Below are 17,761 nucleotides of genomic sequence, written 5' to 3' on the forward strand. Positions count from 1 at the left end.
GGGCTAATTTTCTGTCAGAAAAATGCAAGGTCAATGTTTTTTATTGCAATCTTTATTCAGTCTTTTCGCTGAAAAGAATAGTAATTTAAAACATGTAAAATACCAGGTTAATGTATTACACAAGTGTTTTAGTTTAATATGAAAGACATTCAAGAGCATTCTGGGAGGTTTTTTCTTCTATTTTTCTTTTAAAAAAAGGTGATTTTCCACTTCATTCCAGAATGTGGAGTTTTTGTCTTCAGGAATTCTCGTTTGATTTCTCTGCAGACGCAAAGATGATTTGTTTAATTTCTGGGATAAAACATGGCGTACTTGGAGGTGCGGAATCCCAGGAGGTCTCTCATCTCGTTGCGGAACTTGGAGAGGTCCTGTCGAAGCTCGTTGAGGTTCTCCACAGTAGGCTGGTCAGTGCTCTGCATCTTCTGTCTTGTAGAAGTCAGGTAGCGGTGAACTAGACAGCACATGACCTTCTGGTAGTTTTCATCCCGTTTCTGTTTCAGGGTCCTCCACTCCTAGACAAGAATTACAAAATCATTAGATACAGTACCCAGGGAAGGCTTAATCATAACTAAAAACACATTTTCAGAGCAATATAAATAATACAAATGGAAGGCACTGGTTTGGTAACCTCACATTGCCTCATAGCCTGCCCATGAGGTCATCATTGTGTGAATCAGTACTGGTAGTGTGAGCACAGGCAGCTGTCTCAAATGACCCTCCCAAGTATTAGAACATGATTAAGGACAAAGGGTGTACCAGTACTTCTTGTTTAAATGGTCACTGAAAAACCACAGACATGTTACTGCCAAAGAAAATAATTAACAGTGAAGTAATAATTTAAAGTTTCATCAATCAAATCCTTAGATCGCACATTTAGAGGTGGACATACATGGCAAGTGCTCAAGCAGAAAGACCAGTATAAAATGTTAATGGGGTACATCACGGTATAAGCATAGTACAGTAGGATACACATTTAGTGAAAAAACACAGGCAAGCATTTTTAAACACAGTAGGATGAAGCAATTAAAAAAACACAATTTATCATGGTCACGGATGGTAAATACACAGTAAAAGCATAAAAGCATAATAAAGTGCACATTTACAATAGTAAACTTTTTAGACTGACTCTAAACCAGTGGCATTAGAAAAAAAAAAAAAAACTTTTCTCCACTGGGGTTATCGGCCAAGAGAGCGATAAATAACATGGCGCATGGCTGCTGTATGCATTAAAACAGAATGATAGTGCTTGTCCTGAGTCAGTCTTTCCTACTCTGCTCATGGCTATGAGCTTTTCCGCAATACATTTTAAAACTTAAAGGTGCTCACTGTCGGCCAGACAGGTAATTCTAATTTTCCAGACGCTTACTTACTTTGAGGCTGTTCTGTCTTTTGACCTTGCCTGTTGTGGTGTGAGAGCAGATCCATTTACTGAGGCTAGTGACAATATAGCAGACGGTCTTCGGGGAGGGGAGGATGTTGAAGGGGGGAGGCAGGGTGCACTTGTCATCAAAGTAGCTAAGCCAGAGCTTAGCTCGGGCAAACTTCCACTCCTTGTCCTCATGGTTCTGAAGCATCAGAGAGTGAGAAAGAAGGTCAGACATTCAAGTTTCTAATGAGATCGTATTGGTATTTTAATAGAACTGCACTGGACTCTTATTAGAAGAGATTTAGTTCCAAATTGAACTTTTGCATCTTCTTTATCCAAGTTATATAAGCATGAAGAAGGAAGCTAATATATTACAAAGTTCATTCAATACATTGGGACCAGCACACGACTGAAGCCCAGATGCACAACAACTTGGATAAAATGCAACCCTGCTGCAGAGAATGACTAGTAAACAATGGTTGCTTGTCTCAACATACAGTGAATAAAATCTAAAAATTCAGGGATGGAAATAAGACTCCTATTGCATAGCAGTTTCACCCTTTTGAGGTTTTACTACGAGCTTAACTAACTGCAGTGTACAGGTAACAAGCTTATAGTTGTGTTGTTAACTCCTAGTATAACCAGGAACGGAGCAATCTGCTGCACAATGGGAATCGTATTTCCATCCCTAAAAATACTGGTTTGCAAAGGGAAAGTGACAATTGTCATGCGCAAACTTGTAGTATTTTTTCCTACATACATTCACCTTTTCCGTCATTAGCATTTTACCTTCAAATCAGGACAGTTTATCTTGAAAATAGTAGTTTTCTGACTGTTCTGCTAAATGACCAGAATGAGAAGAACTCTCACAACAGGCTGGTAGTTGGTATGTGTGATCAAGTTGCTTAAGTGATTCTCCTGAGATGCTTTAGGTATGCAATCTCCAACCAGACCTTCCTTGACATATAATAACAATATATTTAAGTATGGCACTAGTTCCCTGGGACAAGCTGGCCAATTGGTACAGCATAAAAAGAAAATCACTACGACAGGCTAGAGTTAGTCAACGCAGGAGAGGAAACTCATGCAGCACTACAGTTAAATAGAAGACTCCACCAGAGATTATGTGAAGAGAACTCTTAAAGAGAAAATCATACATCACATTCTATTAGGGACAAGTGTTCAACCCCACTTTCAAAGGGAATTGCAATGATGCCTTTAAAAATGAAGCTTGTGAATTTCCTTACCGCTATTTGCCGAAAACTTTTGTGCAGCATGGCCACAAGAAGCTTAGTAAGGACGATGACAACCACCACGTTGTATGTGCCGATAATCAAGGCCCCGACAAATGACTGCAGCTCCTCTGTGTAACTGAACCTCGTTACAAACAGAGCTACGTGGGCCAGTGAAAAAACATACCAAAAAAGCGCATAGCAGGTGACAATAAACCTGTGGGGAAGAATATAACCAAACATATTGTAAACTGATACTGCAGTGAAACTGAATCATCAACAAATGCAATATACACACTTCTTCCAACTGTCTTTTCAATAAATGTGTTATTTTATCAACAATGCACCTCAAATATATGTACCATATTCACTCCAAACCATACATAATCTTACAGCCCTCAAATTCCAACTCACGAATGGAAAGTATCGTTGTTTTGCCGCTGACAGAAGATCCCCACACAGTCCTTCTCCACATGTGTGGCACGATCCTTGTCATAAAGCTGGGTCAGACCGATAGTGAATGAGATGAGGACAAGCAGGAACAGACCCAAGAACTTTCCAAAATCTTGCAGCATTTGTCCCATCGAGATCTAGTAAGAAGAGTTTAATTGCTGTTAAGACATCTTACAATGCACTGGCCATGTAACAGATGGTCAACCCCTAGAAGGATGCTGGGCCAGCTCCTGATGTCTGGGCATAGGGTCTACAAGATGGTTTATAATCAAGATGGTTGAAGATACCTCAGGTAAACCTAATGCTGCGAGTTCAGTTTTGACTAGAATGTCTTGTGTCCCCAAAACAGAATGTCTCTGGTTCATCCTATAGAGCCTCAACTGATTTGTGATGCTACAATAAGGCTGACAATTGAATACAACGCTCCCTCATTATGAGGCGACCCTTTACACTGTAGCCCCTTACAGTAATTCCATTCTCATTAGAAAGACGAGCACAAACTATCAGTCACAACTGAATATAATGGCGTATTGCTTGTTGTCTTAATACTGCCACTGAGGTCATATACCATTTGAGAACCAAAGTTAAGTAAATCGAGGACCATGGTATTCAGATCCACCAATGTTTATAACAACTGAACAGACCCCATTCTGTTACGGGAAACACAAAAGCATTCACAAAACTATATTATTTCCATACTAGATATATCAAAAAAATATTTCTATAGTCCATTAAACTGGTCCCACACCACATGCAATGTTCTCAGAGCCAGACTTTAATTCAAATCAAAACTCCTGTTCGCCTATCAGTTTAAGCATCTGAAAACCCCAAAGGGGAATGAGATTTTCATTCAAAGTCAGAGAAAAAACTCTTTATAACTCTTTTTATGCCTTTATGTCTTACAGGGATACTGTTTTTTAACTTTTTTTAAACTCATTATTCATCTTATATTTCTTATTTAAAGTAAATAAATGTATAACTGTCCTTATAATACCTATCACAGTTCAACTACTACCTACCTGTTTTCATCTTAGTTATATAATTATTTTATGTTATATGAAATATTTATGTAAATATATCATGACTTTTTTTGTTTGTGGAAAAGACCATAAATGCTTGACCAGGGTACATGCAGTTTTCAGCTAACACAAGGATCTCAGTGTGCTGCTGTGAATGGTGCGATTGACCACTTTTTTGCCTAAATGGAATCTCCATCAAACTGGCTTCAAAGAAGCTGTTTATGGGCCTGAAGATTAAGAAACAAAATGCTTCAGCAAACTCACAGCAAAATGCAAGAAGTGCCACATGCATAAGAGGAAAAAGACTGATGTGAAACTTTGATTAAAACTGTTTCATGTCTGGATTATTAATTTATATATATATATATATATATATATATATATATATATATATATATATATATATATATATATATATATATATATATATTTACTCAAAATCAAACCAAAGGCAGTGAGCTGTATTGGGTATCACTTCACATGTATTCATACACGAGTTTCAACACAGAGGAAAATGTAAATATTCCTTGCTAGTCTTTTTTCACCTGCATAATTTTACCACTGTACAAATATTAAAGGAATGTGGGGGGTCAATCATTTCTAACCCAGGCAGTGAAGCACAGTGATGCAGAATGGAATGATTCAGCTCTCTCCTTTACCAAAACTGTGGGAGACCATGCATCATGAAGGAGGCTTCTAATACGCTCTGTGATCCCTCACAAACAAGTGGCTGTTCAAGGACAGCACAGCAAACATACAGACTCCTAAGGCAAGGCATTCTAGTGATGGGGAGGGCAGCCTCACCTCAGGTAGGGTACTGACTGACAGATTCAGGGCTGAACCACAAACTGATGAATCAACAGCACTGTTTCTCAGTCTCATTGTTACTGCTACCCTTGTCTCTGTACTCTGCTAACATTTTCTCTGCTGAATTTTTGTGTGCTGTTTTTTTTTTTTTTTTTTTTTTAATAATTTGTGAACCTTACGTATAAAGCCTGCAGACCACCAAAAACTGGAGCCATGAGTGCCCTTACAGTGTATATATCACGTGGAATAAGCTGCAAGTCAGTGGCACGAATGGCAGAAACAGAATTGCAGTTTCACATGTCAAAATATCATACCCCTCCAGCAGTCTTTATGGTACCTATTCAGAGCAAGAACATGTGAATTCATCACAACCACAGCCCATCTCGAATCATCAATGTACATTTAAATCTGTACAACTCTGTATTTTACAGTATTTATCTGCAGCACAGACACCACCCAAAACTACATTAGTAAAATACAGTAAATCATTCTATAGAAAGTCTTGCTATTTTTGGATGATTTTAATGTTTTAAAAAATTTCACATTAAATTAGCTCTGTCATTTTTTCAATACGTTTCCCATGCTTGTACCATGCATTTACCACCTTTTACCATAGTTATCTACCAAACGTATCTATGATTTACTATACTTTCAGTGTGCTATGACCAGGCTATATCAAATATTGGTGTGCTCTGTGGTCAAACAGCGGGGTCCACTGGTTAAAGTCCAGGGCTTGTAATCAGAAGGTCACCGGTTCAAATCCCACCGCTACCACTGACTGACTCACTTTGTGACCCTGAGCAAGTCACTTAACCTCCTTGTGCTCCATCCTGCAGATGAGATGTTAAATCAATGTCCAGCTGTAAGTGACTCTGCATTTAATGCACAGTTCATGCAAACCATACTACTACTAATATTATTATTAGTAGTAGTATGGTTTGCATAACTATTGTAGGAGGGCAGGGAAGGGGTTAAAATCATCCCTGCAAAACACACATGAAAATAATGTGTTAACTGTTCTGGCAGTTGGTCACAATTGTAAATTAGTACCATCTGCCTGTATTTTGTTAATTCTGTGAGGAATAAAAACCCCACAGATCAGTTGTTCAGGGCTGATGAAGGAAGAGGCCGGTCTTGGAACCGTTATGAGAAAAGGTACTCTGTGTTACTTTGCAAACGTAGTACCTGCAAGGGTCCCAGGACAGAGCTGGTTGTGTACATGAAGAACAGACGAAGGTAGCTGAGCACATTGGCAAAGGCAAACAGTCCCTCAGCAACCAGAGTTGGGTGGAACGCATCCCAGTCCTTCCTGTCTGCATTGTCTGGAAACTAATGGAAAGGACATAATGACAAAAGTTGCCATTGTTTTTATATCCCACAAAATACATTTGACAAGCATAAAACAAGAACTGAGTGGGCCAAATGGCACGCATGTTGTATTTAACAGTATGAGGGAGCAGAATGAAATAGGGTTTTACATTAAGAAGGCCAGTGTTAAATATATCAGCACAATGTAATCAATTTTTCCCCTCTGCTTACATGTTTGGGGCAGTAGCAGGAGCAGGTCATTTTAATTCACAATTTAGAGTGACATTTGTGGCAAGAAGATAGAAGGAGCTTGGAGTCTGCAGTGGAAATTAGAGTTAGAGAACGCAAACAAACTGGAGATCCAACCAGGTCTACATTCTGGTAGAGGCCACAGACGTGTAAGATACAGACTGCAACGTGAAACTAGGTTGCTTTTGCTCAAATTTGATTTCTTTAGTATTCAGATTTTACAGCACGATATTATAAAAAGAAAAAAAAAAAACTTTGATAATTTTCTTTAAGAATGCCTAATGCCTTCTGATAATGTCTGAGTCACAGATGAGTAAACTGTTTAAACATCCTATGGTTCCCACTCCACCAGAAACAATGTACTCACCTTATTGTGAGCCACAACTTTGAGGGCGAAAGTTGCCAAATAGAGGGAGTTCATGACAAAGCTGAGCTGATTGCGGGATTCTTCCAAAAAGTCTTCCAGCCCCTCATACCACAGCCTTTTCACATCCGACCACACCATTCCTGGGGGAAAAAAAGGATACATTACAACATGTCGCTGTGAAAGGAAAGTGCACACCATTCTCCAAACCAGAGTTCCATTCCAACAATCTCTTCCAGTACAGCTTCTGCTCTACAGAAACCTTACCAACTCCCTGAAAGGGATATACTGTATATATGTGTTTGATAGACTTATTCTTCATTTATTTATTCCCTATAGAAGTTGACCTTTATTTTTATTTATTTTTTTAAGTTGTGGTTTGGTGTAACTTAACTGTTATCTGTGCCTGGCTATAGAAAAGATTATACAAACCTACAAATAATGCGCATGTTTCTACATTGATCTGATTTATGATTTCTGCACTTTGAGAGTATGTAGCTTTGATACTTTATTGCTTTCAAAACATAAATATTTCAACTTCTCTTGAATATGTGATCTGGCAGATTCTAGAGATTAATCTCTTTGCTGTATGTTATATTTGAGACGCAATACAGTCAAACAAAACCAGATGATTATATGAGTCATTACTTCTATGGTCAAATATACAACATACTGCACCTTTACTATTTATTATCTGACTCTCTAAATCATGCAGGTAAAATACATCTTAAAATACTGAATATAATCACGTATTCCCAAACAACCTGACTGGATGATGGATAACGACGAAAGTCATAAACAACACTGGATTTTAGGTTTTGAAAAAATTCACCAGCTGTTGGGCACATGAAAAGGTCTGGTGCAGACTTCATTTTGGACAAAGTAGATGCATTATAAATAGTGTTCCGCGTTTTTGGTTTTTATCTGTAAAAAAATGTTCCGGGAATTTATTTTACCTATATTAAAATAGGGATAAAACCTGTAAATTGTGTTTTTTTTTTTTTTTTTTTTTTTTTTTTTTTTTTTTAATTGAAACATTGGTTGGGGAATTAACCATGTTAAATCAGTGGGGGGGGGGGGGGGGGTTCTCAGTATACACACTTTACATGTGGATTATGTAGTGTAGCAGTTCTGGTTTCAGATTAGGTTTAATGTCCCTGGCATGTCTGATAAAGTCGAAGCCACATTTTCCCAAGTTAACTGGTACTTTGCGAACGTTTGGGCAATCACTGTGCTGACGGAAACAGGTTCTACAGAAGGTACAAACACCTGCACAAAACAAGCCAGGTTTATTCGTCTTGAAATTATAAAAATAAAATAAAATTGACAGAACTGGGTGGTGCAAGCCATCAGGAGACACGTCAAAAATCACACTGGACATTTCCATCAATGCGTTCTATAAGTTTACCAACTAAAGCATCGCCATTTTCTGTCAAATATTTACAATTAAGATTGTCGGAGTTAGGCAGTACTGTTGCACAAAGTCACCAATACATACCTCTCTGCAATAAACAGTGGCTGTCCAGCAAAGCACAGAGCTCTGACAAACTCATTAACACAGTCATTCTGTGCTCTCTTTTATTAAAGTGTGTGTAAATGCAGCATAAACATACAGCTGGTCTCTCAGTTCACTTTCTTGTTTTAGTTTTAATGTATGTTCAGTATGTTCTTTTATTGTCAGTGTGAACACCTCAATGCAGCAGTATTTGCAACACTGTGTCCTCTGCCTCTTCCCACTTCTGCTATTTTTGCTTTTTGTATACTTCAAAACATTTGTTTTCTTTTGAATATTCATAAACTGATTTAGTTTTCTCCCCATTCCTCATCCACTACAAATATTATATTTTTGTATAAGTATTTCAGTGTGTTTGTGAAGCAACAGAGAACCACAGTTGAATGTTATCTGATTCTCTGACGTCTAAACATCTGCTGTATCCTAGGATACAATGTAGGGCTGCGTATTACAATGTCGAAGTCAAACTAAAACACCATTTTAATCAAATTATTGTGTATTTCCTAGAAAACAGTACTGGGATAATACTGAATAATAGACAAAAATCAGATAAAAATCAGTAAAATTTGGAATAAACCGGAAAAGCGGAAAACTAATTATACAGGAAACAGAATGGGGAGTTTTGTGATAACTTTATGCATGCCAACCCTGAGTGGTTCAGCATGGGGTTTTAAACAGAGTATGATTTGTTGTCTAAATAACAATGTCAAACATCTCCTGGGAGAAAAGGAATGAAGACCCTATTTTAATTAGGCTGGCTCCCATCCTAAGAGCCTTAGACTAAAGCACAGGTCATTATTTCCTTTTTCGTTTAGTTTGGGCTCTATTCGTGTAGTCTTGCTGCTCCAAAATCTTCACCACTAAATCTGAAATTCAGAATAGACTAAACCTAAAGGAATGCTGCCACAAACATCCCAGTAATAAGACTCTATGAAGTGGAAAGCTGCGCCATCTGGTTATACAAGATGCATAATTGCACTGGCCTTGTGGCTTAGAAATAACTTTCCTCAAGAGTATTTAAAAAGCCCTTATGGGTACAGACATATATTACTGGAGTTTTTGTAAGCAAGCAACTAAGTTCTTTTTTAATTTATGAAATACTATTTGTATTAAAACTATAGTGCCTGGTGCCAATTGTTTCATGCTAAGCGGCGGTTTTGTGATGTAGACTACCGTCTAATACCTTTTTTTTTTTTTTTTTTTTTTTACTTGTAACCTAAGACTCACAGGGTTCCAGAGAGGAAAAAGCTAATGCAGTAACCCATTGTGCACCACCCCTCAGTCAATTATTTTAACATGAAAAAGGTGGTTTCCAAAGACAACACTCCCCCTGCAGACTCACCTACAATCCAGACAATAAGCAGGTAGTCGATCATCTCCAGAGCAGGGCCCATGGTGTTCTTTTTGTCTTCATTGTAAACTAGCGAGTACAGGTTGAGCAGTAGCAGGAAGGTGAAGTACGAGGCGCTGTGGATGATGAACTTCATGAACGGCGTGTGGATGACGTGGCCCACGCGGGACTTGGGAGCCAGCAGATAACAGATCGACAGGACGGGCCACAGGAAGCCCACCGAGAGCACAGTCAGGATCTTCTTACACGAGTGCTTCCGCCTGTAACCAGCCATCTGCCCAAACCAGACAGTGTTCAGAAACTGCTGACAGTTTGACTGGGCAACAAACTGGAGAGACAGAGAGACACAGAGAGAGAGAGAGAGAGAGAGAGAGAGAGAGAGAGAGAGAGAGAGAGAGAGAGAGAGAGAGAGAGAGAGAGAGAGAGAGAGTAACCATTGCAGGAAGTTTTTATATCATCTTGCAAAACGTCTAACCAATCCAATAGTTTATTATCTCTTTAATCTCTGAATTCCTTATGCACCGGTGTCATTTGCAGTTAGATTTCTTATCTAGAGACAGGAACAACTGAGTTTCGGTCCCTTGAAAGTTGTGGAACAAAGCATGGGGATTATTTGCAGTATAATACAGCATCCCAAAATACCTTATTAGCAGATGATCTGTGTACATGCATTAGTTTTATTTTGGTTTAACACAACTCTTTCTAGTATCATACATTGTTTGTCCTTGACTGTATGCCTTCACTGCATATCAGTGTGTCTAAATGAAAGCTTTAAAAACATATGGCTGCTTTTGTACACACATGCAATACACACTGCTTTGATCAGAGTCCTGAAGGGAAGTTTACATTTAACTAGGTTAAGATACATTCCAGGAAAGAAGAGCTTTTGGAAACAACGAAATAAAGCTTGAGTCAAACATAATCATAAGCCATGGATTTCATTTTTTTCTCAAATTATTTTGGAGATTCAGATGCTCCATTAAAAGAGGCAATATCCCTTATATGATACGTGACAACATACTGGGTCCATTCCTTAGGCTAGTGGGCTTGGCTATACTGCACATTAATATCCAGTGTACTGTGCCACCCAAACATTTTGGAGGTACTAATGTGACCCTCCAGTTTTTTATGTCTTGGAGGGAGTGATAAGGAGTCAAGAAGTATGTGTTTAGAAACATTCTACCTAAATGGCCAGTACTAACATATATAACCCCTAACAATACAGTTACTTGACGAACAAGATTATGAACACCACTTGAAGCAATGATGGAGATGTTCTTGCAGCTAGACGTTGAGCTCTTGCTTACTGTTTAATGAGGTGTTAGACTCAATGTTAGAGGGCCTGTCTATGGCCTGGTAAGCATGTACCTCTTTCTGGTTGTATTTGATGGCCAGTTTAAGGCGGCTCAAGTTCATTCGCTCCTCTAGCAGGCCTCGCTTGTCCACGGGTTCGTCATTGCAGGTGTGGTTCAGAATGACTTCCAGCTCCCTCGAGTTCCTGGCCTGGGCAAGCAGATCCTTCGCAAACATCGTACACTGCTTCGCCAGCTCCTCGTAATCATTCCTGTCATTCATTAGAAACGATACACTTATGCTTCATTTGCACCGCATGGCGCTACAGGCTTTGGCTGCCCACAGCTAACTGCCCAAATCAAAAGAGCGTTAAAGTGCTTTTTTCCCCCCAAACCAGGGCAACCTGCTGTGCATCAAAGGTCACTGGGGGATTGTGGGATTGTATTGCGTTGTGTTTTGTTTTGTTGTTCAATTTTAAGTTCTCTGCTTTAGGTGGATACAGTGGATACAAGTTAAGATACAAACCTGACCCGACAGCCGTGCTCAGCCCCTTGGGCAAGCAGTGGAAACACCCTGTTTTGTTGCCATGGGCAACCATAGCCGGGAGTGCTAGGCAGTGTACATGGAGCAAACATGAATTCTTCAGACAATGCAAGTTCAAGTACATTTTAATTAAACAATCTGTTCACTGAAGCTGGCCTGGAACCTGAAAATAAAGCCTCATCATAGTTCTTCTGGGAGCACTTACAGTGTCACAGTTTAGACCCTCCAATATAACCAAGTAATCCCCCATCTTTTTAAACAAAACACTGGAGTCACTACAGACATCAGGAACTCTGACTTCTTGCAGTGGTGCATTATGCTGCTTGACAGTGCACTGCATCTCAGGCAGCAGATAACAGTTCTGAGACACAGGAAATGTGAGTCAAGTATTATCTCATCTACAAATGGCAATGACTCAACATGTCTATCATACTGTACTGTGTGAGCTTCCAAACCCAACCTTCACAAATGGCATCCTTAACCTGAATCACTTTGAGGCAGGCAGTAAAATACATGGAACTTCCCTGGGGCATGACTGCCAATTTAGATAAAAGGCTTGGGCTAGTTTGTTTTTTCTTTTTCAAAATAGCTTTTTATGCATAATATAAATATTAACATTCATGAAACTGTTCTAGGCTGTTGACGAAGAAGGCAATGAGTCAATGTACATTTTAAAAGAACAGGATCTGACAATATAGAGATTCAGTATCATATAAGACTCTATATGATAAGATAATAACATACTCTTGTGATATTATGAATATAATTAAACTAATAACAGCATATAGCATTACAACGTTAAACATGTATTTTATATTGCAATAGGGTGTTATCACTTCTTAATCATCAACAGCACTTTTAACAGCACGATTATTAAATTAAATTGTGAAAGCTCTAAAATGCCACTTTCTCCACATGGGACGGAGGCCAAATATTACACAAATGCTTTCTGAATCTAGACAGAAGGTGGGTGCCTAAAATATTACCACAGGGATTTAGAGTGGGCTACTGAGGTCCAGTTGAAGACGAGACAATCTACATGCCATCTCCTAATGAGCACTAGAGCAGAGGGAAATATAATTGTATTTATAAGAATACTAATCCTTTACTACTGCTAATAACATCCTGGCTGCAATATATCACAACAGCAGCCACCCTGTCTCTGTATTGGTGCTTGTTTGGCAGATATCTTGGCTGGCTTGTATAAACAAGATGTTGAGTTTGACAATTAACAGTCCATTCTCCCCAGCAGAAACACACTGGCCAGACAAGAGCACACACATGAAATTATTTTGTCTCCAACTACCTGAACTCCACCTCCACTAGACTGAGTTCCTTCAGATCAGCGCTGAGCTCGAAGGCTCTTAATATCGGGTCCTCCTCGGTCAGCATTATCAATGAGGGGCTTGCCAGGCAGCGGTAGATATCGAGGCGAAATCTGTCAGGAGAAACATCAACAAGACCATCTGAAAAGACATGTTTCTCTTTCAAAACTCCACATTTGAGACATATGTAAATCTATGGCCAAACTTATTTTGCTTCACAAGTTCGAATGAAACCTGCTGAATAATGTTATGCTGACATATGGAATGACATACTGCTTGGCAGTTTTCTATATACTTAACAAAAATGGAAAAATGTGACATTTCAAAATCTAACATGAAATACTGTACTACTATTAAGGCTTCCACTAAAACGCTTGTGATATAATTTTGTACTTTCTTTGATTACACAATGTTTTATAAAATCTTGAAATTATGCTTATATTGTTTTTTAAATTATGTCTCAATCCTAAAATTCTAGGTGATGCAAATCTTTTGGCAATAGCTATACAGAACAAAATGGAAGGAGCAGTAAAAAAAATAGCAAGCATTTCAACAGGAATAGAAAGTCTAAACTTTTTTTTTAGAAAAAAGGGAATTCAGACTTAAATTCTTACAAATAAATACCGCCACTGAAGCGCCAGGTTTAATTTCGTTTCTTTTTCTGTCATGAAAGATAAGACACAACTCACGCAGTGAGAATGGTATACCAAATGAAAACATTTAACCACTCAGGTTTTAAAACACCACAATCAATTCTTCTTCTGCTATCTATGACACTTACTTTTTAGGAAAAAGCCACAGAAGAACCATTGCCATAAAAAAAAAAAAAAAAAAACCTGTGTGAAATCCCTCAACCACTTAAATACATTAAAGGCCTTTAATAGTATGCGTTTCATATTACTTAGCGATTCACTGGGTTTAAGTAAAAGAAACACAGCCTTGAACTGTTAAATAGGGTTGGTTGAGGGATTTCATGTTATTTATGGGAAGGGTCTATTGTAGTCCATGGGTTAGGTTTGCATGCAGAATACTGACCAAAGAAGATAAAAGCAGCCAGTCTTCAGCTTATATCACATGCCAGTCACTTGATCAAGAAAGGGGGTTGTCAAGGACTCTTCACATGCAAGTGTATAAACAATCAACATAATACCAGAGATTGCCCTAATCTTGAGTGTCCATAGGTCTGATGGTAAAACCTGCCCTGAAAATTTAGAAGCTCACAAAATAAAACCCCAACAGCCCTTGAGAGGTAATGAAAGAGCCCATACCGGGAATGGCGAAGACTGTCCTTTTTATTTTTGGCATTGCACAGGGTGCATTCACACCCCACAGCGTGGGGCCGGGGCAGCGAGATGTCCTGCTTCAGCAGCATGGTGAGGATTTCATAGTTATTGCGATGAGCCGCTAGAATGACGGGGGCCACGTCCATGGTTGTGGAGTACTCTGGGTTCTGAATACGCTGCATCAGTTTCTAGGGAAGAAGAGAAGCAAGCTTCAACCATTCAACAAGTACAAAGGGCAATGTGCTTTTGTTTGCTGTTATTCCTGCTGCAATCAGAAGCACTTTCAGTGAAGCACAAGACCAAAGTTTAGAAAAATGTCCTTTTGATACAAATCTGTATTTTTTGACCAATGCTACCAAACCATATTTATCACTTAAGGATACTGCACACCCAGTACAAAACCGTTACAACCTCTCTTTGCTAGTCTTTCATTATAGTTTTGTACTGTTTGTGTGATCTATCCTTTTATATTACTTGTTGTTCTGACTTGAAATGAACATGAAATAGTACAATGAATAGCTGTAAGTACAGCTTATTGCGGATGGACCATTATTAATCTTCAAACTGCAGTGTGCCACAATATTGTTTTATAGCTAAACGTGATGTCATGGTAACATTATTCCTTGTTTCAACATTATATACAAGCTTAGAGAAACATCACAAAATTGAAAATAAATGAATAAAGAGGATTCTGATCACATTAACACAGGAAATACCAGCATAAGGCACTGCAACCTTAAGATCTGAAGAATTCAGATCTTAGTTTTATGTTTTTTGCACCGAAGTATGACATTTCAGAAGGCACTAACGGCTATTGAAGGCTTCGACAATCGCCTTGGTCGATGATTGAGTAGTATATCAACGGCTCCCACCACTTCTGAGTCGATTGCTACCAAAAGCGCATCTGTCGTCTAAAAAAAGGATTACAAGAACATGATTAAGACAGCAGGACGGGTTTGCTTACAGCATAAACTGTGGGACACATATGTCCCTTGTACCTTAAAGGGTTAATGCAACGTCATTTTTAACAAAAAATAATAAAAAGGAAAAAAGAGCCATGATGAACTTGGCAATATCCATGTGAAAAAGTAAACTACCACTATCAATAATCCTATTAGGTAAGGCCTATTGCATTTTTTTCATATTGGAAAGCCAGTTGATTAACTGAATTGTGGGGGGGGTGAGGTTTCTTTTAAATGGGGTGTGTCTTTACCTGACACCCATGTTCCAGCAGAAGCTGCAGTATATCCAGGTTCTCATTCTCAATTGATATGGTAACTGCATTGCGTCCCAACACGTCCACACAGTTTACATTGAGTTCACCGTGTCTTTTCTCCTCAAGGAGTTTTTTCACCATATAGTAGTCACCTTCACAGAAAGGATACATTCAATTATTATCAGTTTCAACAATAACATTGGCCACGTAAATTAAAAAATAAATAAATATATAATGATATTAAAGCATTTCTTTTGCTCCTTGGTGTCTATAATTCGTCGCCAGGCAGTGCATTTCTTTCCCTGCCAGCAAAGAACTTCTAATCACTTCATTTAGGAGCCACCGCATAAATAATGATCAGAAAATGCTTTATGAAAAGCTTCTTATCTGTAATACGGTAACCATTAATCCACCAACTTAGAATGTCTGGATGTGCCACTTGAAGCACATTGTACAGTAGTGGTCTTAGGAACTTATAATAGAGAAACCAGGTGTCATTGAACAATTTCAATAAAGACATTATCTGAGGAAGCCTCAAACTGGAAAACTACTGTAGTTTTGATATGTTCCCTCTGGGCCAAATACCACTAAAATGCATTAGTTAAGCAGCTGTATGGTTGATGAAGTACAAGTCTGAGCAATACTTAACACTTCAAATATGAATTCGACTTGACCATGCTTTTTCACTGGGCAATATTACTATAATTGTAATTTGTAAATACTGCATTTTAATTATAAAGATTTACTCTTACAAATTGGTTATGCTTTGTGTATATTTAAGCACTCTGTCTGTTTATGTTAAATAATGCATATTATTACATTAAAGACCTATGATACCAAGTCATGCTTTTTTAATCTAAGAGCTTATTAAAACTCTTACTCTGAAGTGTACAGTAATTTGCACTAGAGGGAGGAAGAAAAGTCTGCCATCGCTCAAGAATACTTACAATTCAATAAATGAAAACCCTAAAATTCTCTTACAAGCTAATTTTTTCCACATAGATTTTCATTTTCAATAGCATAGTTCTTACCTCTGTATATAAATGGTTCTGTATAGACACATTACTATTGTGCTTATGCAGTCTCGCGAAAGGAATGTGTTTACAGTTCTAAATTCTGATAATGCACTTTCTAAGATGTGCAGTGAAAAAACATTAGGCTACAGCACTGCAGTGCATAGAGCTGACAGAAAATTCCCTACGTTTACTGTAAATCATAAATCTGCGTGTTACGAAGTAACATTGCCCTGGACCAGTACTACAGCAGCAGGTTAGAGGGGTACATTAATTAAAATAACGGGTGTATTTATTTACTGTACCTTTTTCACACGCCAGCAAGAAGAGTTTCTCGTCCAGGTTCGTCTCCTCCTTTACTTCTCTGACATCCTTTAGTGCCAGGTATTTGTCTGGAGAGGAAGAATCGGTGCTCTGATAAAGAGCAGCCATTATTACAGAGAAAGAAAACGGCAACACATTGATGCGCATCACACACCAAGCACCAGCAGCTACAGAGCGTCAATTTAAATAAGACCCTTTAGTTTTCGACCACTTTTTGGTATGCATCAAGGTTGCTTACATTTGTTGATCTATTTTTAAGCCAAATCTTCATTCGGCATAACCTGCATTAATTCATCGTCTTACTGCACGGTCAACTGATACATTCATGGGGTTTTTTTTTTGGTCATTTTCGTGTTCCTTCTCTTTGTCCATCAACAGATTGCTCTTGCTGTATTTTGTTATTGTTCACTTTTGACACGCTGCACCAATCATCACGCCATTCCAAATCAAAATAAAAAAAATAACTTCGGCTGTGTGTAGCGAGGATGGTGGTCCTGATGAAAAACCTGCAGTGCTGTGCGCATGTGTACTGTTCACCTGCTTGATCATCTGGGATAGCAATAAGTAAACGTGTTGCATTGTGGTAACAAATATTATACAACCATGGTTATTTATAGTATAAAGTGTGAGCTTGCTTTGCACACATTTGCAAGGGTCCGTAGTATTTTTTTTTTTGTTTGTTTGTTTATTTTTACAGGTCCAAAAATATGTGTATTCTGTAAGTACAATGCATGACTTATTTATTACATTAAGATCAAATTATGATGATATTATTAGTATATACACCTGTTTCATATTTTTCGTCTACTCCTAAATGACATTTATTTTCATGTTAATTTTAGTTTAATTTCCCGTGCGTTACACACTCATTTTGCAAAGGAGACCCAGGATATTTGGGTAAAATAAACAAGTGGTCTGTATGCAGTAAAAATTCCTCTGGGTAAAATAAACCAAGTTATCTGTTGTGACACAGACATACGTGTGGAGCAAAACACTATACCATATAATATATTATATATATATATATTATATAATATATATATATATATTCTCTATATATTATATATAATATATATATATCATAATATATATATATATATAT

General features: G+C 38.1%; 1 protein-coding gene across 1 annotated transcript; it reads right to left on the reverse strand.

The window, feature by feature from the left end:
- Positions 1–62: 62 nt before the first annotated feature.
- On the reverse strand, positions 63–17,188 carry trpc1 (transient receptor potential cation channel, subfamily C, member 1). The gene is made up of 13 exons (XM_041264345.1): positions 16,641–17,188; positions 15,320–15,474; positions 14,916–15,017; positions 14,092–14,294; positions 12,805–12,936; positions 11,031–11,226; positions 9,654–9,990; positions 6,802–6,941; positions 6,063–6,206; positions 3,013–3,188; positions 2,614–2,815; positions 1,371–1,565; positions 63–512 (listed from the first exon to the last, which is right to left on the reverse strand). Exons 1-13 carry the CDS (start codon positions 16,804–16,806, stop codon positions 285–287), a joined length of 2,376 nt encoding a protein of 791 aa, XP_041120279.1. The 5' UTR covers positions 16,807–17,188; the 3' UTR covers positions 63–284.
- Positions 17,189–17,761: the final 573 nt, after the last annotated feature.

Source organism: Polyodon spathula, chromosome 11 (assembly GCF_017654505.1).
Source record: "Polyodon spathula isolate WHYD16114869_AA chromosome 11, ASM1765450v1, whole genome shotgun sequence".
Taxonomy (NCBI): Eukaryota; Metazoa; Chordata; class Actinopteri; order Acipenseriformes; family Polyodontidae; genus Polyodon; species Polyodon spathula.